At 43.6% G+C, this 23,821-nt stretch overlaps 1 protein-coding gene and 1 long non-coding RNA gene across 4 annotated transcripts in view; one reads left to right on the plus strand and one right to left on the minus strand.

Annotated features, from left to right (window-relative positions):
• Positions 1-258: 258 nt before the first annotated feature.
• The window catches only part of LOC140844092 (uncharacterized), a 36,964-nt gene continuing 13,401 nt past the window's right edge, over positions 259-23,821 (minus strand). The window contains exons 3-5 of one of the 2 annotated variants that reach the window (XR_012122320.1): positions 11,543-11,767; positions 11,064-11,138; positions 259-8,708 (exon numbers count right to left, since the gene is read on the minus strand). This is a non-coding gene — a long non-coding RNA (uncharacterized lncRNA). Of the gene's footprint in view, positions 8,709-9,675; positions 10,635-11,063; positions 11,139-11,542; positions 11,768-23,821 lie in introns of those variants that run through there. The other variant, XR_012122311.1, reaches the window with a different exon arrangement.
• Positions 9,521-23,539, plus strand: LOC140844078 (glutamate receptor 1-like). Of its 2 annotated transcripts, XR_012122265.1 has the most exons (4): positions 9,521-9,676; positions 19,625-19,729; positions 21,292-21,444; positions 22,448-23,539. XR_012122265.1 is itself a non-coding variant. In XM_073215389.1 (3 exons), the coding sequence occupies exons 1-3, from the start codon at positions 9,521-9,523 to the stop codon at positions 22,505-22,507; spliced, it is 321 nt and encodes a 106-aa protein (XP_073071490.1). In that variant the 3' UTR covers positions 22,508-23,539. The 2 variants fall into 2 exon arrangements, 1 of the variants encoding a protein (XP_073071490.1); XM_073215389.1 differs by lacking the exon at positions 21,292-21,444.

The following is a 23,821-nucleotide window of genomic DNA, read 5'->3' on the forward strand; positions in this document are numbered from 1 at the left end:
CCATTCCTTTTTGAAGTCCTTCCAGAGCTTGTTTTATTTCTGTATTCTCCCTCCTTAATTCTTGCATATTTATCTGCAAGTCCATCAACATGGTTATGACTTTTGTTTTGAATTCTTTTTCAGGAAGACTGCTTAAATCTATCTCCCCAGGTTCCTTCTCAGGGGAAGATGTACAAGATGTCAAAGCTGTCTGGGTTATTCTTGTCTGGATCAAATTTTTTTACCTTTTCATGTTGATAGGTGCAGTGGAGTGCTATTGACTATCAGCTGGGAGGTCAAGACTTTCCACTTGGCTCCTGGCCTTTCTTTACTGGGACAACTGCGACCCCCTAGTGGCTTGTGTTGGGCAATTGCGTGTAGACTGGGTCTCTGTGTCTTGCCCGGCCGGTATGGAGGAAGCTCCCTTGCTGTGGGTGTGGCCATCCTCAGGCTGCTGCTCTGTTATTGTGGGGCCCTGGTACGGTAATGGACGGGGGCCTGCTTGGCTGTTTACCTCCCTGAGGGGTCTCAGAGCTGTTGCCCAGGGGGTTAGTGCCCCCAGAGTTCCCTGGAATTTCCAGCTGCTGGACTGTGACCTGGGATGCTTCCATCCAGCTGTGCAGTCCCTGTCCCTTTAAGACTTTCAAAAAGCACTCGTTTTTCTTTACCACAGGGGCACCTCCTTCAGGAACCACTCAAAGATACTGTCCTGTTTCCCTAGTATCCAGAACCCCACACATGCACTGTGTCTGCACTCTGGTGCGTATGGCTAGGGCTGGGTGTTTAGCAGTCCTGGGTTCCCTCTCCCTCCCCGCTCTGACTCCTCTCTTCCTGCCGGGAGCTGGAGTGCGGGGCGCTCAGGTCCCTCCAGGCTGTGGCTTGTATCTTGCCCCTTTCACCAGGTGCTGGGTTCTCGCAGGTGTGGATGTAGTCTGGCTTTTGTCCTGTGTCTTCTGGTCTCTCTTTTAGTATTAGTTGCATTTGTTGTATTTTCAAAAATATACATGTTTTTGGGAGGAGATTCCCACTATCCTACTCATGCTGCCAACTTGGCTCCACCTAAAGCTCTATTTTCAAATGGAATTTGGGGAGAACCCAGTATATAAAACAGATAAAAAGTTGCTTTGGTGGAAAGAGAAAGGCAGGGACCTAGGACCCCACTCTTCTGCCTCCCCTCTAAGCCAGCTTGGTGACCCCTAAGATGTCTTCAACCTGCATCCTGAGGCATAGTCTGAAATATCACTGATCTTAACCAATGCCCTTATTTTGTAGCTCAATAAACTAACACCTGTAAAGGCTGAGTCTATTGCCCAGTGGCAAAAAAACTCATAGCATTCCAAGTCTGGACAGAACTTAAGTGGTTGTCCCGAAAACTATTTTCCTGACACTTCTTATTTATAGCCCAGGTCAGAATATAATACATGAAAAAAGTCAATGATAAGACCTCATTGGTCCATAAGACAAAGGCTGAGGGGTTGAGAGGTGACAGGATGGAGACAGGTAAGAAAATCATGACAAGGGTGATCACACACATTTGTTGACTATTCCTGCATTCCTCGGTGGGCAGTAAGCCATCAGCCTGCCCCAGGCCCTGTGCTGTGGACAGTGTGGGGATGCAAGTCCCTGCCCTCCAGGAGCCCACAGTCTCCTGGGGCAGATGATAAGGACAACTGCCATGTCAGAGACAAAGCCAGGGGAGTCCCCAGAGAAAAAGAGACAAAGAGCTTTGCAGTTCACATTCCAAGTATCAGTACACATTAAGAGAGCTGAATGCAAACCTCCTGGTCTCCTGGAGCACTACTAATTCCTTCTTAGTGCAGCTGACCCTTGAACAACATGGGTTTGAATTGTGTGGGTCCACTTACATGCAGATGTTTCTCAATAAACATATTGAAACATTTTTTGGAGATTAGCCACAATTTGAAAAAATATCTTCTTTCCTCTAGCTTACCTGTAAGAATCCAGTATATAATATGCATAACATATGCAATAGGTGTTAATCAGCTGTTTAGATTAACAGTAAGGTTTCCTATCAACAGACGGCTATTAATAGTTAAGTTTTGAGGAAGCCAAAGCTGTATGTGGATTTTTGATGGCACAGGGGCTGGTGCCCCTGATCCCCCTGCTCTTCAAGGGTCAGCTGCACAACAGTGCAGGCCATCACAGGTGCTTCACTGCAGGACAGGCGATAGATGATTCGGATGGACTGCACTGTTGATTAGGAGGTGAAGTACAATGTACCATGCACAGGGGTTGGAAAACAAGCCCAGAGTCTTGTTACTCGCTATGACTGTGGTCTCTGCCCCTCACTAGGTATATTGGGAGAAGCTACTCCATTCATTTAGGCCTGTTTTCCAATGTGTAAAGGAAATGATAATAGCAGTTACTTCACAAGAATGCTGTGAAGATTAAATGAGATAATAAAAATAAAGTACTTAGCAGAGTGACTACTACCTAGCACAGGCTTGATACATGTTAGGTACTATGTTTGTTGTCGACATTATTATTTCAGCCAGAATCTGCCTCTGGTGGTTTCTGCCCATGCATTTGTTCTGACCTGACCTTCCAGAGCCTCGGAAAACAAATTTTCCACCTCTTCTCCATGACAGCCCTTCCAGGATTTGAATACATCCTTCACTTACCCTCATCATCTTCCATTCTTTTTTATATTGATCACCCCCACTTTTTTCAAGCATTTCTAATATAACAAGACTTTTCAAGCTGTACATCCCTTTAACTATCCTCTCTATGGAGATGTCACCTAAGAATTTATCTGACAATTTGGGGAATCTTGGCATGTTCAACTTATGCCATTCAGAGTATGAAATGCAAGTTCTTTGATTTGTTCTGATCTTACCTCTGCTAGATATCAAGGGGATGAAATGGAGGGAGTGCTCTTTCCAGGACACCAGGGCTTGTTTAATAAACCTTCTTCATAGACCCCTTCCTTTAACAATGTTGAATGGTCCCTCTTCTTTCTGATGGTTGTGGTGTCCACACAAGCAGGATGATGAGAGCTGCTTGAAAGAATCTCAGAGAAAAAGGAAATCTGACTTTGAAGATAAAGCTTTTCATCCTTTGAAAGACATGTTCCTATATGTCTGCCTCCTGTTCTCTCAGGTGTCTTGCCTGATCCAGTGCCTAGTTTTGAGGCAGTTCTAACAATACTTTAATGCCTTTTGACACAATGATAATTATTAAATAAATAAGACCACAATAATGAATCACATCCATTAAGCACTTACAATGTGCCAGACACAGTTCTAAATGCTTAATTATATATTTTTAAATCTTACACCTATTCTGTGCTGTAGGTGCTATTATATCTGAATATTGAAGACCAGAGAACTGAGCCTCAGAGAGGTTAAATAAACCATTAAACACACAATTAGTTATTTGTTTCCAGGCACTCATGATAATCATCATAATGATCGCCTAGAGCCTCTTCATGACCCTTAAGGCATTTTCCAAATCTTCCCAGCAACATAAAGGCATATACAACGTACTCAGAATGTTAAACATCTCTTTAGGATTTAATAATTATTTGAAATTATTTGAAATGGTGTTTCATTCTAATCCTTTGAAAATCATAATTGACATATGGTAGATGGAACTATATGAACTAGTTTACTTAATTGAGCACTTTTACTCCAAGTAATTTTATTCAAATGGCTAGTCAACATTGCACTTCCTCCTACAATAAGTACATAGGGAAGACAGGTTCTAATCCCAGCTAATTCTCTAGCCAATCATACAGTCATAGGCCACTCCTCTCCTCTCTGGACTTCAGTTTCCCTGTCTATACAATGAGGGGTTTGATCTGATCTCCAACATCTTTGCTTCAGGTGTCAGTAAACTATGGCCCATGGGTGAAATTCAACTGCCACTTGATTTTGTTTGGCTCATGAGTTAAGAACTGATTTTACACTCTTAAATTATTGGAAAAAATGAAAGGAATATTTCATGACTTGTAAAAATTATGATATTCAAATTTCTGTGTCCATAATAAATTTCAGTGTGACAAAGCCGAGCTCAATCATTTACTATTATCTATGGCTGCTTTCACACTATGACAAGAGTTGAATAGATACAACAGAAACAATAGTCACAGCTGGCCCTTCACAGAAAAAAATTGCCACCTCTAGTACAGATGTGGAGTAGGTGGGCACTAATAGACTTTAGATAAATCAGACGCTTGGAAAACATCTAACCAGCTTTAGGAGGTTGATGTCAGGGAGTGAAACCTTGTATACTCTCATGCAAATGTTCTATTAAGACAGAAAGCTATACCAGAATGCCCCCCATTTGGCAGGGTAAGACATTTATTTGGGGCTACTAACAGTGTCAGCCACAATGTCTAAATTTTTTTCCCTCTTTGGGGAAATCTGGGAACACCACCCTAAATTTGATGTGGCAATCTAACACATTGATGAAGAAAACAGGTTTTATGTTTGGATCATGGTTTGAATCCTTGCTTGGTGTGTGATCTCAGGAGAGTGTCCAAAGGTCCCTGAATCATAACTCCTCAAGATAAAGTGGGATAGATACTCACCCACTCATTTATGCAAATAAACATTCAGTGCCTACTATGCACATTCATCTCTCAGTGTTCATGGAATTAAGTAGGATGATGTATATAAAGCATTTAACAGAAAGTCTGACTTAGGATAAGTACTTAGCAAATGTTCAGTATAAGGCTAGTGATGACTGTTGACTATTTCATTTTTCATTTGTAAATGATAGCGATAATTCTCAAAAGTTCATTTACATGAAGTTATATAATACATATTAAGTGGCACTTTTGCCAGTTTTATTATTTGTGTTATTATGAGCAACGCTTCTGAAGCTATGTTTCACCAGAACACTTAAGAGCACCAATGTTCTGTAATTCCAGGCCAAGAGACAACAAGTTAAGTAAGGCTCCCTTAACAAATGATGAAAATGAGTCCATAAATGCAACTTCTCTTCCATGTTTCACCACTTTCACTCCCTCCCTACTTCCCATGAACTAACAGATGATTCCTAACCATTAAAGTACACCAGAATTTTATAAGGATCTCTTTTTATTTTTTAATGGCACAAAAAGGAAAATATATGTACATAGTGAAAAAGAAAAAAATATTACAGAAGGGTATAAAATAAAAAGCAAATACCTGCTCTCTCCAATCTCATACCTTTTAAATAACTGTTTTAAATCTTCTCTGTGGTTGGTGAATCTACTGGCTTCCTCCATACATGTACATAATATATCTATGTCTCTTTTTTTTGGTTCATCAACTTTAATCCCATTTGAGACTCTCCATTAGAAAGATGATGAATCATTTCATACTACTCCTCATATCGAATCCTCAATGTTTGTCAGTTATGCTATTATTTGGAATTATTCTAATTAGCACCTTTATAATTTTAATACATTAAACCTTGACTTTTTTATTTACTAGCATTAGAGCTTTGTGAAAAATACAGATGTTCAGTTTCCTTTCCCAGGCTACTAAATGACAATTCTTAGGGATGGCTATTTTTTATAATTCATTTGATTTTTATACTTGATTTATATGTGAATCCCACATTTCTCCCCTTTTTTTAAAATAAAATGCTGAAGTGGTAGGTAGATGCAAGATAAAGGTAGAAAACATAATTTAGTGCTGTAAGAGGGCAAATGTAGATCATCAGGTGTGTGCCTATAGACTAAGTATTAATCCAGCTAGACAAGGGCAACAAAACATCCACGGATGCAGGAGATTTCTCTCAAAACAGGGGGGGTGAGGTTCTAAGCCTCACCTCTGTTGATCCCCAATTTCTCACCTGGTGGCCCCCCTGCGACTGTGCCTGTCTTAGGTTGTTCCTCCCTTGAGGAGTCTTACCTGTCCATGGCTATTTTGCAAGAGTTCCCTAAGCTATTCTGATGTGTTCTTCTGGTTAAGGTCTTCTATCCCCAAGTGCCTGTGGTGCACCAGTCAGCTCATTTGTGGTAGAGCATTTTTCACAGCCACTCATTCATCAGTCACAGGTTAGACAGTGTGAAATGCCACAGAGGCACTGAAGAAGCAGATAGGAACATAGTGACCTAACAGCTCAAAGAGCTCACTCATCACAAAGCCCCATTTTAGATGAGAAACAGAGTTACTCTGTGAAGAGCAGCATCTGGTCCAGCTCTGTGGGGATAGTGGAAGGAGTATGAGTTTGGGATACTTGAGTTGTTACACTGAATAACTTGAAAAGAAGCATTTTGTGGATTAATTTCATTTTTATTCAATAAAATTGAACATTTAAAAATATTTAAAAACTACTAAAGAAGAGAGTAATGAACACAGTACTTGGGGGCATATTATAAATAGGCAAAATGGCTCAAAGAGAGTGTGAAAATAAAACAATAGTTTAATCTTTAATAGAATGTAACTGGTTATGAGACAATATTACATAATTCATAGCACAGATAAAGCAGGTAAAAATGTACTAATTATCAAATATTACCACCATCAAATATTTTTAATAAAAAGCATAGAAAATTAGACAACTGTTTAATTAAATCTTATTCAGTGAGCATACTCAGGAAAACAGTGAGTTGAATTTTCCAGTTAACCAGCAGACAAATTGTTAATGCTGTATTTTCCCTGCTTAGTCAAGAGCATTCTTCTGTATCGCCAGAGTACATTTTCTCGCATTACAGAGAAACCAAGTCTAGTAAGTATAACATCCTCATTTCTTTGTGATTAAGGACATTGTAGAGACTCAGGATGACCATTCCAGCATGAAATCTTACACAGGAGGGAAGAGGTCAGCTATTAGATATGAACTGATCCCAAGCCCCTAATTTGCGGCTTGTTTTTTCACAGACATGAGCTTGTTTTATCATCCTTTGCCCATTCCTTCTCGGTGGAGCAGGAGTTTGGTTAGAAGGTCCCATCAGTTTGATTAGATGTAATGGAGGTTTGGCTCCAATACCCTTGTAGGCAGACATTCTGGTGATGAAGTTGAGTGGCATTTATGTTTAAATAAACTCTGCCTTTTCCTTTGGGCCCCATTGTTTGATATGGGGACAGTCAGTACGAAATGCCCAGGAGCCTGTTACAGATCTTTCAAGCAATAAAATTTGACTGCAGGAGATAATTTTCATTTCAGTCTCTCAATATTTCATGAACGAGATGTTCTTTTTAAAGTCTCTAAAAATTACAAGAAATCTCCCAACTGTGCATTAGCTTTTAACCAGTGGTGGATTGGTTGTGCACTTAGGTGGTATAACAGCTTCGAATGCTTACTGGGAATGAGAAGCTAAATCTGAGTTAATCTGTACTAACAGCTTGCTAGAACTGTTGTACAAATCAGTAGACCTCTGTGAAATTCTGTAAACTGTGGCTGTGGGAAAATTTAATCTCAAAAGATACTTCCAATTTGAGCTTCTCTTTTCAACCAATGAAAATCATCCACTGGCATTTGTTGCCTACTGATCTCATATATCCTCTGCCTTATTAGCATTCTTGCTTGAGGAAAGTCTCTGGCTGTTATTCATTCACTCAACAAATATGTGTTGGCCATCTACTCTGTGCCAGATGTAACTCTAGGTACTAGGTTCTAGGGCACATCAGTGAGCAGAACAGAAAAGGCCTCTGCTCTGGCGGAGCTGACATACCAAAGGGAGGAGAGAATGAATGAACAAGATCATCTTAAATGGTAATGAATGCTCTGGAGAAGCTCAAACAGGGCACTGAGAAGGAGCTGACTGGCCTAGGGACTTAGGGGGACTTCGTTGGGTTCCCCTAGAAGCAGGTCTTAGACAAAGATTCAAGTAAAAGTGGTCTCTTTGGGTACCATTCCAAAAAACAATAGCAGAGACTCAGGAAAGTTAGATAGGGAAGGGATGGCACAATCAAGACACTTACCCAGGCAGGCTGCGGGAACTGATCCCTTAGGGGACCTCTAGACATTGGTGTAGGACACGCCTCAGGGTTATCCCACCCAGGGGAGAGGATTCTGAAGGATTTATCAACTTACTCCCCATCTGTGATTTTCTGAGTGCTGCTCTGGGTATATTAACTCCCCAACACATCTGGCTTGCTCAGCACGTGGTGAAGTAATAGGTATTTGCAGTTAGTATAGAAATAGAAGTATACAAAGGGGAATAGAAATGAGCAGGGTACCAACAGCATCTATCACAGGGTGAGCATTGGATCTTTACATAAGGGTCAAGAAAGACCTCTCTGAAGAAACCACCTTTTAGCTGAGATCCAAAAGACGGCAAAGGGCCAGCCAGGAAAAGCACACTTCCATACAGCATAGCTGGGACAAAGGCTCTGAGTGGGGCTGAGCTTGTTTAGAAAATGCAAACAAAAAGTCATAGAGCTTTAGAGGCACTGGGTTGGGCATGGGGGTATTTCTAAGTCTGAAGTTGTTTGTGATTACATCCCTTAACAAGAGAACTAGATCAAGTCAATGAGAAATTAAGAGGCTTGGACAATGCCATAGGGATGCACTTTAGATGCTATGCTACAGATTTACTTCTTATTTGTTTACTGTCTGTCTTTTCCACTAAAATGTAAGCTTCATAAGAGAAGGAACTTGTTTTATTCACTATTACAGTAGCACACTAGAGATTCTCACAAGCATTTGTTGAACGATGAGCACGCAAGCGAGAGAAGACCTTCAGAAGCCTTAGTTCTGGCCTTCTTGGCCGCTGCTTCATTGACTGACTTTGTAAAGTCCATTTTCCTAATCTTTCTCAGCTTCTTTATCTGGCAAACAGACATATAATTTTTACATTATAAAGGCATAAACTGAAATGAGGCCATAGATATGAAAGTACTGCCCACTAAGGAATATATCATACAAATGCAAGGTTTCCTTTCTAAGTTGAAGCCTTCCTGAATTTGACTGAACTTTACCAGAAGAGGAGGAAAGTTTCATTTTCAATAAAGAAACTTTGTGGGTATTGCAGTTGATCGAGCCTCACTGGGTAGAGAAGACCTGGTCTGTAGTCTAGGAAAGGGCACAGGCCTTGGATGATCAGAATCCAGCCTCTTCCACAAACTTGCTGGTGACTTTGGGGTCCCCAGGAGCTTGCCCCTGATGGACTTCAGATTCTTCCTATCTCAAAAAGGTAGAGAGTGGAGTTGGTAAAGGAGACAGTTCCCTCCTCAGGTTTCCATTTTGCTCCATATCTGGGCAGCAATAATCCTGGCCAACATTTCTTGATCACTCAGTCTGTACCAAGCACCTGACATATACAGAATTGCTTTTTCTCCCCAACTTCCTAAGCTCCATTATTCAGACAAGACTACATCAGGTAACTGAGTCCAAGGTAGCAAAATTAATGGCTGTGAGTAGCAGAGCCAGCACTTCATTGCAGGCAGAGCTGGTGTCTGAGCAATCACTCTTATTCTCTGTGCTGACTTTGTGCACAAAGTGATCACCAAGTTAAGATGGAAGGGAGATACAACCTTCTCTCCAGTAAGATAGAAAGTCCTATGACTCTGTAACATGATTAAACTGATTTATCCAGGCAGCCTGTTCTAACTTCTTTCCCCTCCTCTCTGCACAGGGTTTCATGGACACTGACTTAAACAAATTCAAGGAGAGTGGAGCAAACGTGACAGGTTTCCAGTTGGTGAATTACACAGACACCATCCCAGCCAAGATCATGCAGCAGTGGAAGAACAGTGATGCCCGAGACCACACCAGGGTGGACTGGAAGAGACCAAAGGTAAGGGGATGGGAAGCAGGCAGCAAAGGACCAGCCTGGCTTCTTTGCCTGCCCCAGGTTTCTGAGAAGGGTTATCCTTTAGAAAGGGACAGGTTCCGAGAGGAACAAACTAAGGAAAATGTATCCATAAAGATTGAGAGTATCCTACAAAGGTCAAGTAATTCAAAGTGATGATACTTTTAACAAGATCAATGTTCTGCTTTCCTCTCACATAAACAAAATTCAGAAGTCAGCAATCAAAGGCTTATAATGGCTCCACAATCATCAAACACTCAGGCTTCTTCTGTCTTCTTGTTCTGCTATCTTCAGCATATAGCTGCTACATTATAGCCCAAAATGGCTCCTGAAGCTTCAACTATTGCCTTAAGATTCTACATACCAGGAAGGTAAAAGGAAAAATAAAAAACACAACTGAAACCTCTACTGTAGGCAGGCACACCATGATACACAACTGCAGGGGGATGCTACTCACACTCATTTATTTGTGGTTTGATCTTGAATTATGCACAGAGATTGTCCTTATTCTGGTCCGTCATGTACCCAGGTAAGAATCTGGGAAATCTAAGCAATGTCTAGCACATCTATGCCTCAGAGGGTCAGCTCCCAATTATGAGGCAGGTTATCTGCCTCTCACTTCCCAGGAATACAGCTCTAAACTCTGCAGCCGAAATCTATTTTGTTTGCTGTTTGACAATGTTTTTTGAATAAGGATAGCAGGTAATTTCTCTTCCCCATGTCAAATCCAACAGTTTGGCAATGGCTGTGTGGAACAATGAGTTGAGAAGGATTCTGAGGCCAAATTTGTTTATCTGGGGCAAATTGAATCCTTGGCAAGTTTCTCTGGGCAGTTGGTCAGTTTCTTTTTGTGAATGGCAAACCATGAAACTGAGATGCTTCTCATCCTGATTTTGCTGAACTGATTTAGCCATCCAAAAATGAAGACTTATTTCACCATGAGCTTAAGCAAACAAAATCACAAATGTAACTGAAAGCAATGATCGAATCACAAAGCAGTTAATTAATATGTGAATACCCTACCCAACTTCCAAAAGACTGGAGATTTAAAAAATAACATGTAACATACATTGTTTTACTAAGTGAGGAAATACAACTTAAAAACTAGAAAAATTATTATACATTCATTGTATAACTCTCTATTGTGAACTTAGAATATGAAGAAAACAAGCTAGACATTAGGCATAACATGAGTTCCAAAGCCAGGAAATATTTTCCTGTTTTATTATTCTGGTTATGTTTCATCAACATCTCAGCTACCTTCTAGGCAAGAGGGGAAAGGTTAAGAGTTATCATGAATAAGCACAAGAGGAAAGTCTACAGACTATAAACCTGCCACTTGGGCAAGCCATACATGGAAATAAGAGCTTACCCTTCATGGGTTGTTTTCTTTTACTGTCACAAGGGATGGGAGGATAAACAACTCCTCTTGGCTCCTGAGTGGTGACTGTAACATAAGAGAAAAATGCACTGTTTTTCCATGGACTGTATCAAAGCTGTGGATGTACTGTATTTAATATATGCATTCTATTTCTAATTAAACCAACATTTTTAAGTTACAAGATTGCACACAAAATCTAGAATTCTGGCTTCTCTTTGAAAGTCACAACTGGCAGCATTCAACTCACAGTTCAGAAGGGCAGTACTAGCCAACAAGGTGGAACAGCAGCCCCACGTAGGGGGCAAGCACTGCCCAGTTCACCGCTGCACCCCTACACCCACTCCCAGTCCCTGGCCCCCTGCCAGAATTCTGATCACCTGGAGCACATTCCCAGACACAGCTCCTACCTGCCTGTCACCTCTCTCTGACACCTGTCTCCATCCCTCCCACAAGTACACCTCTGCGCTTACCTACGATAGGGCGAAGGTAATGGCTGAGGCTTTCCAGTGCCTGCGGAGGCAGAGAATTGATATATTCCGCTGGGGGAATGCTGGGGACTGCCTGGTTAACCCAGCTGTACCCTGGGGCCAGAGGATCGACATCCAGAGAGCTCTGTAGCAGGTGAGGCCAGCAATGGCTGCCTGTCCTAGGGTAGCCTTGTAGGGGATTTCGACGTCAGTTTTGGTGTGATACAGCTATTGAAAAGAAAAGGTAGATCATGCTTCAGGTTTGGACAATCACTGCATTGTGTTTGTGGCTCTGTGTATATAAGTGTTCATGTAGGAATTAAGGCAACAAAAGAAAAACAAAAATACCCAAATTGTATGGTCTAGTAATTTCTAATAGCATGAAAGCTCCATTTCCTGCTTAGAGACTATGCTAAAAAAGGGAAGCTTTTCTGTATTTGGAAAGGGGACTTGAGATGCACAGGGATGAAACTGAACCATTTCAGCAGCCTCCTGGAGACTCCCCGCTTTCCCTGATTTTCTGGATTTCTTCATCACCTTTGCTCCTTGCACGTTTCATGTGGGAACCCTGAAAATTCCTAAGTACTTCTGATCCTATTTTCTTGCTTCTCAGCATTGCAATCAATTTTGTTTGCACTTAAGAACAGTCAAGGGCAGGGACAGAAAATGGCCATGCTCACTCCAATCAATTGTCTATGCAAAATATTCTTTGCCTGAATCCAGATTCAACAGAAAAGAATATAAATATTCAATTAGCGATATGTCTGCTGTGGAAGCAGGATGAGGCAGTGGTACACGTGGGCCATGTATTTAGCATCCCTGGGTTAGAAGATTCTGGGGGCTTGCCTTCTGCTTTATCACTCTCAAAACTCCTAGAAATCTCCTGAAGTCCCCAGAAGTCTCTAGAAGGGCCTTGAGCCCAGGCTATGAGTAGCAAACTGGCTGATGGGTAGCACCCTATGATGCCTCTGGTGCCTCCTGATGGGGAGCCTGTATTTCCAAAGGGGCTGGGGAAAGAGGGCAGTGCTCACCATCAAGCAATGTCCACGTATCAGGAGCACTGGCAAGGCAATACCCTGGTATTTCAGTGCAGATGCCCCGCAGGACCTGCCCTCCCCGTGCAATGGAACTGCCAAGATAAGACCAGCTTTACTTTTAAGACTACATCCTAGGGGAGGACAGGAGCATTTCTGAATGAGGGAGAAATGCAGAGTGAAATGTACAACTATTTCCCACATGTCTCACAACCACATGTGCAAAGCTCTAGCAATTTTCACAACCTGAAGAGACGAGAAGGAACATCACCAGCTGTCCTCAGCTAGATGAACTGCCTTTACACGGAGACTACGTAGTTGTGTCCTTTGAAATGAAGCTAAGTGGCAGCCCTGTGACCACAGGAGGAACATGCGATGGGGTCCTCCAGCAGCCCTTCCTGCCTTTCTCGTCTCTATGTAAGGCAGCCCCAATCACTAGGCAGCAAGAGCAGACACCAGACAGTTTGGCAATGATTGCCAGAGAGGTAACCCCCACCCGCCTTCCGGCTCATTGTAAATGCTCTTCCACACTCTGCAGTTGAGACAGATTTTGTTTGTAATGTGAGACTGGTTTCAAAAGGTCCCAGAGACTTGCCCTCAGCTTCACAACCCTCCCAACTCCCTGTTTTCTCCCATCTAAATGATGTCTGGGGAGCAATATTCTGATGCCAACGTGACAGTGATGAAGCCTGGAAGGCAAAGTGGACGGCAGGAAGGGCTCTGAACCAGGAGGCAGGAGAGCTGGCATTCCAAGTCAGGCTGGGCTCCTTGCTGTCTGGGTGACGTGGAAATACCCGTATCTCCCGCTCACTCCCCTTCATTACCGGTGACAATGAGGAGACTGGAGAGACAGCAACTGGTTTCAACTGCCTTTAAGACTAATTCTAGGCATCTATTTTTTTTCAATAGACTAACTCCCATCTTTCCGGTGGTAATGTATGCTCTTCATTTTCTTCTGCCTTCAGTGGGGTTTGCAAAGAAGCATTGCCTTAGTCAAAAGAATAGGACCTTTGTATTGTTTTGGAGTGAAGACATGTGTACATGCCTCTCAGGCAGCCAGGCAGCTTCGCACTGAGAGCCTACTGCACGCCCTGGCCTGGGGCCACGCACTGGGGACAATGAGAGCACAAGAGACCTGCCCTCAGTAAGCTCTCTTCAGTCTTTTTTGGCAGGGGTTGCGGGGCCAAATAGCCAGTGAATATAAACAGAAAACATCTGATCCTAAGATCCGTTGTTCAAACTGATTCCTTTTCAAATCTTTAAGGACCTAGAACCACAAGAATTTATTACTTAAAGATTACTAACTTCCATTTTCCTTTACTTTATCAATGAAGCAGCTGACCCAGAGTGGGCGGTCCTTCATCAAGGGTCACACAGCAGTTTAGCAGCACACTCTGAACCAGATTCCATGGCTCCTCTTGTCTCAGACATGTCCTATGGTCCAAGAGGTCTTTGCTTGCACACTGAGCTCTGGGGCCTTCCACACACAACCATGGCCACTGTCCAGCCATTTCACCATTCAGACCTATCTCAAAAGAGCCGCACCCCTCTTGGGCAACTGTGTGATCACAAGAGGCCAGGTGAATCCCAAAGACATTCAGTCCTTGGACCTGGCATGGGGCACTCAGCTCTCTGCTGCCCTAATAACACTGGCCTTTGGGTCACAGATGGGGAGAGGACCTGTGGTTCAGCTTGTGTTAGACCTGGCGTGTCTGTGAGTTAGGCGTAGAGGAATAAGCCTATTACTCTAAAAATAAAGGTGATACCAGCTATGATAGATTACTGACTTACTATGTACAATGTTCTGAATATGCTTTATATGTCTGATCTCATAGAATTCTCAATATAACACTCGGAGGTAGCTAGCTTTATTAACTGCTTTATAAATAGGGAAACTGAGCTTCAGATGTATTAAAATTTTTCTCAAAATTATAGTTAGTAGTGAAACTGGGACTCCAACCCACATCTACTTGCTGCCTCACTATGTACACATAACTGCTCTGCTCTGAAGCCTGGAAGGGCCAACCCAGCAGAAGAAAAACAGAGCCAGGGTCCAGCCAGCAAGAGCACATGGCCTTGGCTAATACCCACACACCCCACGCCCCGCCCCTCACTGCAGTGTAATTTCCCCAGCAGCAGAGTGAAGGTAATCATGCCGCCTGCCTGACCTCCAGGGGACTGTTCAGAATACTAATGAGCCCGGGAAGCCTTCAGTGCTCCAGGAAGCTACTGACTGGCAGGGAAGATCCAGCTCCCCAAGTCAGGCTCTTAGCATTTGGGGGTCAGAGGCCCTTTGAGAATATGATTTTAAAAAAAAAAGCTTTGAACTCATTTTCCCAGAAAAATGTATACATGTACTTACATGTATTTTTGTATAACCAGGAGTTGAGGGGACCATAGACACTTCTGGAAGCCCATCCTGGGTCCTGAGGTGAAGGACGCCTGCCCTAAATGATGACCAGCCCTTTTAGTCTTTGCGTCTGCAGTTTGTTGACCAGTGATCTAGCATACCCAAGTGCAGGTGTACCTAGAAGTTTGCTAGGGGAGGTCTGAGGTGAGGCGAGCAGTTGGGGTGTAGGACACAATCTCTGTCTTTTGGCACTCCAGACCTAGTTTTGAAGGGAAGATAAACTCTGAGATATAATACCTATAAAGGTGTGGCTTGAGGATTCAATGACATAGCCAGACACTCGGCACTATGTATGGTCAGAGCAGTGTGCTGTGACATCAACAAGGCTTTCTCTAGGAGAGTAACTGGGCCTTTAAACAGAGTGATCATATAACTTATCACCCAAATTGGGACATTTAAGAATGAAAGGTAGCACTATTATTAATTATCCCAAAAGAAGAGATGTAGACTGGAACTGTCCCACACAAACTGTGATGGATGGTTGCAAGCCTTAAAGGAACGGTGAAGTGAAATTGAACAAAGAGTAAATCGGTTCGTGGAGGGTCGTGGTGGGGTGTAAATGATGCCCAGGAGTCTAGAGGATATAAGCAAGAGCTGAAGGCAGCACTCCTGTTAGGAGTTCAGAAGAGAAGAGCTCAGTCCTCACCATGGCTCTGCTAAGCACTACCTGGGGACTCATGGACTAATCGGTCAAGTTTTCTAGCATCAATTCATTAACTCCCAAGTGGACATAATCCTCTTAGCAAAGTCTCCACTGGTTGTCACAACCCCCATTCTCCCCCCAAAAAATTGTTTAAGGGATAATGCATAAGTTTCTTTGAACCTCAGGGCAACTGCATGAGATAACCACAACCAAGATTATTCGTCCCACTGTTCTGGTGGTAAAGTGGTTGGCATAACCAGAATGTGGTCCACAGGGACCTAGTCCACAGGCTCTGACTTCCCAACATCCAGTGAGCACTGAGGAGGAGAGGCTCAGAGAACAGATCACAGCCACACAGAGGTTACAGAAGCCCTGGGTCCAGAGCAGCAACACTGCCTCCCCAGGGATGGGGGCGGAGGAGTCCTAAGGATGAGAGAAACACTAACCAGCACACTCATGGCATCAGAGAGGAAAAGAAAAGTTATGCTTCAGCATCTCATGGGCGGCAGACTCTGAGGTGGCACCCAATAGCATTTACAGGAAACCCACGGTTAATTCTCCATCTTTCACAGAGGGGCTGGCAGGCACCAGGTTGGCAGCGGGAGTTCCAGAAGGCAGGAACTAAGGGGAAGCTCCAGGCCTCCACCAGTGTGACCTCAGTCACCCTGGGATGGGAGAGTGGGCAGATGAGCTTCAGAGGCTCAGCCCTGGGAGATAGGAGAGCATTTTCCAGATTTGCCCAAAGTGTATATTTTTGAGAAGCTTCATCCTCTGACTATGAGTCCAAACTGTCCACATAAATGGTTTGGAGCTGAGCCATTCTCTTGACCTTCCTTTGCTCTGATGTCATGGAAGGCTGGTTCTGGGAGGCTCCTTTCCTATGCTTTCACTCATTTCAGTGTGTGTAAGCCTTGGCTTCTCCAACTAGACAATAAGAGCCTTCAGCTGCCCCAGGCCTCCCATGACTCTGTGAATCCTGAATCAGGAGCCATAAGCTCTGAGTCTCATAATGCTATTCATCAAATGGGCAAGGTAACATCTGCTCTTGCTACTCACTTTTTTTAAATGAACACCAGATAAGCAGCTTCTGGTGATGACACTGTGACATCTCAAGAGATCCTCTCATCACTAGAACTTTGCTGATGATTAATTTTATGGAAGCTGAAAAGGCATGTAAAGGTGACAGGGACAAAACCCTCATTTCTGCTGATGGAATCTCCTGCTCTGAGACAATATACCAGACCCAAAGCTTCAATGTTAAGGCTTATTTTTCATCCCTCTTACCCACTCTACACAACGCTGTGGTTGTAATCATTGCCATCATCATCATCATTTAAATAATATATACTTTACATCCAATGTTTACATCCCAGTGTGCTAAGCATTTCACTTCTTTAAGGAGGAAAACAAGAAACAGGCTCCATGACTTGCTCACATCACATAATTAGGAATTAGCAGAGCATGGCCCAGGTAATGTCCCCCTGTGTGTGGGGGGGGGTAGCACAGCAGGCGCGTAGAACACACTGCTTCGCACATTTCTGTGTTGCCCACATAGAGCCAAGCACAAGAGCATTGTCTGCTGTTTGAGAGGCCATTCGGTACCCTAAGTAAAGATACCAGAATATATCAGAAGCTCTGAATTTAAGCCTTCCTGATACTTAAATGGTGTTGTCCTGAGCAAATAACTTTATCTCCCAGAGGTTTGGTTTATCCCATGTAACTGAAGATAATAATGTCTAAACGACATACCCTAGGGGTTTCCTGTGAGTAGAGAAGAAGTAACAAGAATGAAATAAACACTTGGATGATGGTGGTGGTATTCAAAACACTATTGATAATAATTAATCTGGCCTTTCTTGAATCTTACCATGGGGCAAGCATTTATCGTAAAATATCTCATTTAATCCTTAAAACAACCTTAAGACATAATTAATTCTAATTGGTTCTATTAAGCAAATGATAAAACTGAGTCATAGAGACCTTACATAATTTTCCAGACTAATATGCCATAGTAATCATCGGTATGACACTAATGCCCATTTGGCTCATCAGTGACACTTCCTTCTGGGCTGCTCAGCCCACCATCCAGTCATCTGCACATGTGTCTACTCCAGCCCATTTTTCCAGATGAGCCACTTGAAGCAGTATTCAGCCTCTCTGTCTTCTTGAACCTGAATGAATGGGAGAACCAAAGATGGGCAAGAGACAACAGAGGTGCGAGGAAAGTGCAGCAGCCAGCAGGCTGGCGCGCGGCCTCCTCCTCCTCCCACTTGTAGGAGGAGCACACTCTGTTTTCTCTCTGTAAAGCAGAGCCGGCCTAGACTTCTTCAGAGTGAGGATTTCTGCAGATTTATCTGAGAGTGAAGGGCTTTGTTGAATAATTTGTGCCACGTTCTGGGACTGTCATTTTCTTCCCACTGAGAGTTCAAACCAGAAAGTGAAGAGAGGGTCAGCTTGTAGCAGTCTCTCTCTCCATCTCTGTCTCTTCCTCTGTCTCTCCATCTCTCCCCCTCTCCTCTCTCCCTGTATGTCTCTCCCTCAGTCTCTCCATCTCTGTGTGTCTCTCTCTGTCTCTCCATCTGTCTCTCCCCCACTCTGTGTCTCTCTCCCTCCATCTCTCTCTGTCTCTCCATTTCTGTCTGTCCCCCACTCTGTGTCTGTCTCTCTCCATCTATCTCTCTCTGTCTCTCCACCTCTCCCCAACCCCCTTCTGTGTCTCTCCCAATCTCCCTGTCTCTCTGTCTCCCTCTCTCTGTCTTTCTGTCTCTCAAATACACATATACTCATTGCAGCTATTCTGATACCTTTTGAAGACAGAGTTGTTGATCACTGTCAGAAAAAGATAGAATTCTGCAAGGCTTCTTGTTAAGCAATTTGACAGGGGTGAAGAAGTAAACAGCACCAGGTTACAGGGCCTGGTTCATATTGGTTACAGGCAGAGACTCACCTCACTGGCCTCAGACCACACTGAGCTGAGGACACACAGTAGGCTACCAATAGAGAATGAGGTTTCTTATACTTGAGCAGATATAAAGCCAGACTCATCCTTAATCTGAAGGTAGATGTGCGTGAGATGTATTACTCACACAAAGAGAAGTAGGCTTGGCACTAAAGGCCTTGGATCCCCCATGTTGACCATCTGACCTTGCCTTTGAACTTGAAGACCTGAGGCCATGAAAGTTTGATTTGACTCATTTGTGGAAGCCAATACAGCATGGTTGGGGTTCCAGTACAAATTGTTTTAACCAATCGTGAGCTGTTTAAAACCCTACATGTTCTGGTTTTAATGTAAGGGGTTCTCCTCAGATGCTTTAAAGTCTGCACAGCACTTTGACGTTTGCTGTGTCTGATATGGCAGATGGGGCAGGAATTTTGGAAACTGGAGGCTTAAGCAATGAATTTTACACAGTCACTTGGTTGCTCAGGGAGAGGATGGGGTCAAATTCATGTCTCCAGAGTACAGGTCTTTACATTCCCAGGTATTTTATACTCTGGCCTCACCAAGGAAGTAAGAAACCATATTCAAGCACAGCGCAAGGCATCATAAGGCCAACCCCTAGTCCTGGGTCAGGTCCTGGTTCGGGCCCTGTGTCGGGCCCTGGCTAACAGGAGCTGGCACAGCAGCCCTTGTCCTTTCCAGGCCTCCTTCCAAGGAGTGGTGCTACTCATGGTGGTGCTCATGATGGGGGATCACTGATTAGGGATGATACTGAGATTTACTAGGATCTACTTTGCTGCATTGTTTCTGTTTACCTAAGGCAATGGGTAGGAGAGATTTTCAGGATGAATTTCAGTTTAGTGGGAAAGAGAACTGTGCTCAAGGGATGACTGCTTTGGGCAACAATGTAGAGAGTTTGGTATTCACTCCATTCCAAGACCTCATCCCATGTAACATTCTTAGGTGCTGGATTATAACTTCAGTAGGAAAAGAAAACAAACAAACAACTATGAAGTACAATGTCTGAGTTCATTATTCAACACTTGGCTTTGCCTTCCAGGTACGGTTTGAAGGCTTGACAGGAAACGTGCAGTTTAATGAGAAAGGCCGTCCGACCAACTACACCCTCCATGTGATTGAAATGAAGCATGATGGCATCCGAAAGGTAAAGGACACCTTTTCTTCCATTCCATGGGGAGGAGAGGGCTGAGAGGAGGCTCAGGCCAGCATTAAAGGTATTGTGAGCCCACCTTTCCTGGACTGTATCTCTTTGAAGAGACACAGGCACTGAGAATTTTAGACTTACCTCTGCCACTAACCAGCTGGGACGTTGAGCAAATCAGTTCTTTTCTCTGAATATCAATTCACTCGCTCATCTGCAAAATGCAAATCTCTACCTTTGTTCCAGGTGCTTGTGAAGATCCATGGGATGGGAAAATACTTAGAAAATATCACGTAATAGATGTGTATAAAATGTTACTGTTCACAGAGTCCTGAGGGATCTGAAGAACTTCAGAATAGTGACTGTTGATGAAGTCAACCATCTTCTAACCCACACTTGTTTATATCCACTCCCTTTTCCATACAGAAGTAGGAATGAAAAGTATACTAATATACAATATATACACATATTAAAATGTTTAGAATAACATTCAAATCTTTGGGAAAACATTCAGAATTCTAAAAGACCCTATGTTCTCTGGCCTGTCAATTTCTCTGACCTTGACCCTTGACACTCATTTCTTTCCTCTGCCCACTACAGTCCTTCCCTGGCCTCTCTTGTTATACCTCATAGCAGCCTCTATTTTTCTATCCATGGCCTTCATCACAGCCTTCTCTCAAAGAGAAGACCAAATGATCTAATGTGTGTACTTCTAATTACTGGCCTGATATGCTCAAAGTTGAGTCTTAATCTCTCAAAGTTAATGCTCTCTATGCCTGTGCTGTCAAATAGAGTTGGCATGCATAGCTATTTAAATTTAATGTTTTAATTAGTTAAAATTTAAAAGTCAGTCCCTCAGCTGCACTAGTCAAGTGTTAAGTGCTCAATAGCCACATGTGGCTACTGGCTACCATACTAGACAGCACAGATGTAGACCATTTCACCACAGAAAGTTCTATGGACAGCTCTGCTTACGCTCTATCTTCAACTCCCTTAATCCCATATCCTTATCTGGAGCTCTGCCCTCTACTTCAAAGTCGACCTCAACTCACCCCAATTCACTAAGGCTCTATTCATTTTCTATTACTGCTGTAACAAATGACCTCAACCAGTGGCTTAAAACGCCACCACCTTCTCATCTGTAACTTTGTTCTGTGTGGCAGAAGTGACTCTGGTCTCACTGGGCTAAAATCAGGGTACTGTGGATTCTGGAGGCTCCAGGGGAGAATCTGTTTCTTTGCCTTTTCCAACTCCTTCTAGAGACCACCAGATCCTTTGGCTCACACTACCCTTCCTTATTTTCAAACCCAGCAATGGCCCAGAACCCATTTCCCACGCCCTACTGGGCACACTTCAGGAGTCAGTTACGGTAGGACGACAACCTGTCGTCACTCTCAGTGGGCACCATCTCTGGCTAGGAATACAGCCGCTGGAAGCACAGCCACTTCTCAGCAAACCCTTGGCATTGTGATTGCAGCAGGTCATCCTCCCTGGGGACAAAATCTACTGCAAGTGGTGCTCATCCAGGAAGAGTCCGAGTCCTAGTTAATTTCTTTTATCCCCAGTTCTCCCAACTCCTGCACTAGAGAAGACATCTGCTAAGTTACTTGCCCTTAGGATCCTCAGTTCCTGCGCCTATGAAGTGGGGACATAGCACATATACAGCAGCTGCTGATCCTTGGTCAGTGAATGTTGCCTCTGGCATTGGCTAGTCACAGGTATGGTAAATGTCAAGGAGGTGGCATGTGACTGAGATGGCTTGTTTCTTCCTTTCAAAGCATTTTGTTCTTTAAGGTAGCTTTGAGGTAAATCAGCCTTAGGGGCACAGCTCCCCTTTGCTAGTAAGCTCAGGCATGGTGGCCCAGTAGGCTGCCTAAGTTCGCACAGTGAGCCATGGCTGATGGGGGCCTAATTTTGGGTCCTGACTCCCCAGTCACACTCATGTTCCTGCAGCTGCTGCTATAGCTGTGGGCATCAGAGTGACACAGTCATTTTCAGTGAGTGAGGGGATGGGGTGCTTGGAGAATTTTGCTGCCCTAGAGGGGACACCAGTCACACGGCTCAATCCCCAAGCTGTCCCCCTTTCCAGTGCTGAGAAGTGAGGCATCACCCCCGCCCTGTGGGTGGAATTGAATGTAGTTCTTCTGTGGGAGGCCTTGGCCAGGCAGGCCGGTTACTGCCACATAGAAAATTGCTGACCAGAGACCCGGGCTCTCCCTCAGATCCTCTGAACAATGGTCTTTTATGCTCAGGGTAAAAAACCCTGCTATTTCCTGGAGGAACAAATTGACATTTCTATATTATATATGGCAGTATCAAAATTTACTCAAAATTAAAATTGGATGTTGATCTCATTCTTTTCCCTCTAGGGGAAGGGGTGGTAATAAAGCCAGATTCTTTTCTTCACCTGAGCAGTAGGCTGGATATACTGGGGACATTGTGGTGACATAAGTAAGAACAGAAGTTAGGCTGCTACCCCAGCCCTCCCATTGCCCAGCTGGGGGTCCTCAGCTTCTCTCTTAGTCTCTCTGGTCTTTGAAATGAGGAGGTGCTGGGCTACAGAACCCCTCAGTCCTCACTGAGTGCCACTGCCCATGATGGTGCACCTGCCAGCCTCCCTCGCGTCATCCCTCTCCTGGCTGGGCTGCAGCTTCCTCAAGTGGAGGTGGGTTAGGGGCCTTCACCAGATGACTGACTGGCCTTTGGTGTGACTGTCTCCAGGTACTCATCATGGAACCAGGATCCCAGCCCTGTGAGCTGACCATAGGCCTTACCCACTGACTATCGGGAGCCTCCACAACTCCTCAAGACTTGCACTTGTCCCCAGGAACAGAGGCACGGTAGCAAGATCAGTGATCAAACTTCAGCAAACAGAATTAACCTTGTTAAAAATACGGATTCCTGGGTCTCAGCAGCTGGACTGCCTGTTTTTAGAGAACAGAGATGAGGCTGAGGAGTCTGCAGAGCTGAAAAACCTCTTCCCTCGGTGGTGGAGTTCATGGTGCTCTAAGTGGTTTGGTGAGAAACACTGGCAGAGTTGTTATGAGCTTGGACTTTGGAGGCAGACAGGCCATGATTTACATTTCTACTTTATGCTTTACCAGGCACAAGACCTTGAACAAGTGATTTAGCTTCTCTGGGCATTAGTCACATCCTCTCCGAAAGAGGGACAATGCCTCTTACCTCACAGGGTTGCTGCCAGCATTAAATGAAACAATGCCTCCTGCCCCCACTGATGGTAGCAGGGAATTCAGAAAAGTAGTGCCTAGCATGCAGTGGATATTCTGCAGGTGTTTTGTTTCTTTCTTAAAATGCCCTTCTTTAGACCTCAGGGATTTTTATGTCAGCCTCGAGTTTGAGTAAGCCAGGCTGTGCAAGCCAAGAGAATGGATAAATCAGCAAACAGAAAGGACAGAGTAACCTTAAAATCCACAAGCAAATCATCATTCTTTATTTTTCAGATTCCAAGGCTATTTTTTAAGTTACCTTCCAATGACTAAATCCTTTCTCAGAATGTGGGCACTGTACAACACAGAGAAGACAAGTAGAGATTCTACAGCATATTACTGCACTGATGGTCTGTGACTCTTGTGGGGTAGGTGGTGAGGACTTGATGATGGGGGTAGTCTAGTAACCATAATGTTGCTCATGGAACTGTTTCGTACTGACACCAAAATAAAAAGAAACACACAGTACCTTGGATCTGATTTCCCTTTACCCTGATGCTGTCAAGTTTATCATTGCCCACCTCACAGAAATCACACCCCAACTGCGGAACAGCTTCTGAAGTAGGAAACTGCTCCTCTCACCATACGCATTCTGTCTCTAGGAAAGAGACACCTCTGTGATGTCATGGAATCTCCACTCAACAGTGCTGCTCTTTCAAATCCAATCCCAGAGGGCGGGCACTACCCAGCCATGGGGAACAGTGTCATCTTAGCAAACATTAGTGGTTTTGGCCTTTATATATATATATATATATATATATATATATATATATATATATATATATATATATATATATATATATGAAATGATTTCACTCATCTGTGGAGTATAAGAACAAAGAAAAAACTGAAGGTGCAAAACAGCAGC

Source organism: Manis javanica, chromosome 1 (genome assembly GCF_040802235.1).
Source record: "Manis javanica isolate MJ-LG chromosome 1, MJ_LKY, whole genome shotgun sequence".
In the NCBI taxonomy this organism is placed as follows: Eukaryota; Metazoa; Chordata; class Mammalia; order Pholidota; family Manidae; genus Manis; species Manis javanica.

What these genes read in the sequence shown, in the direction of transcription:
- LOC140844078 (XM_073215389.1), top strand. Translation starts at nt 9,521, where the DNA reads ATGGACACTGACTTAAACAAATTCAAGGAGAGTGGAGCAAACGTGACA. An exon ending in TGGACTGGAAGAGACCAAAG is followed by an intron (nt 9,677 to 19,624) that starts GTAAGGGGATGG and finishes TTTGCCTTCCAG; the next exon opens with GTACGGTTTGAAGGCTTGAC. An exon ending in AGCATGATGGCATCCGAAAG is followed by an intron (nt 19,730 to 22,447) that starts GTAAAGGACACC and finishes GACTGTCTCCAG; the next exon opens with GTACTCATCATGGAACCAGG.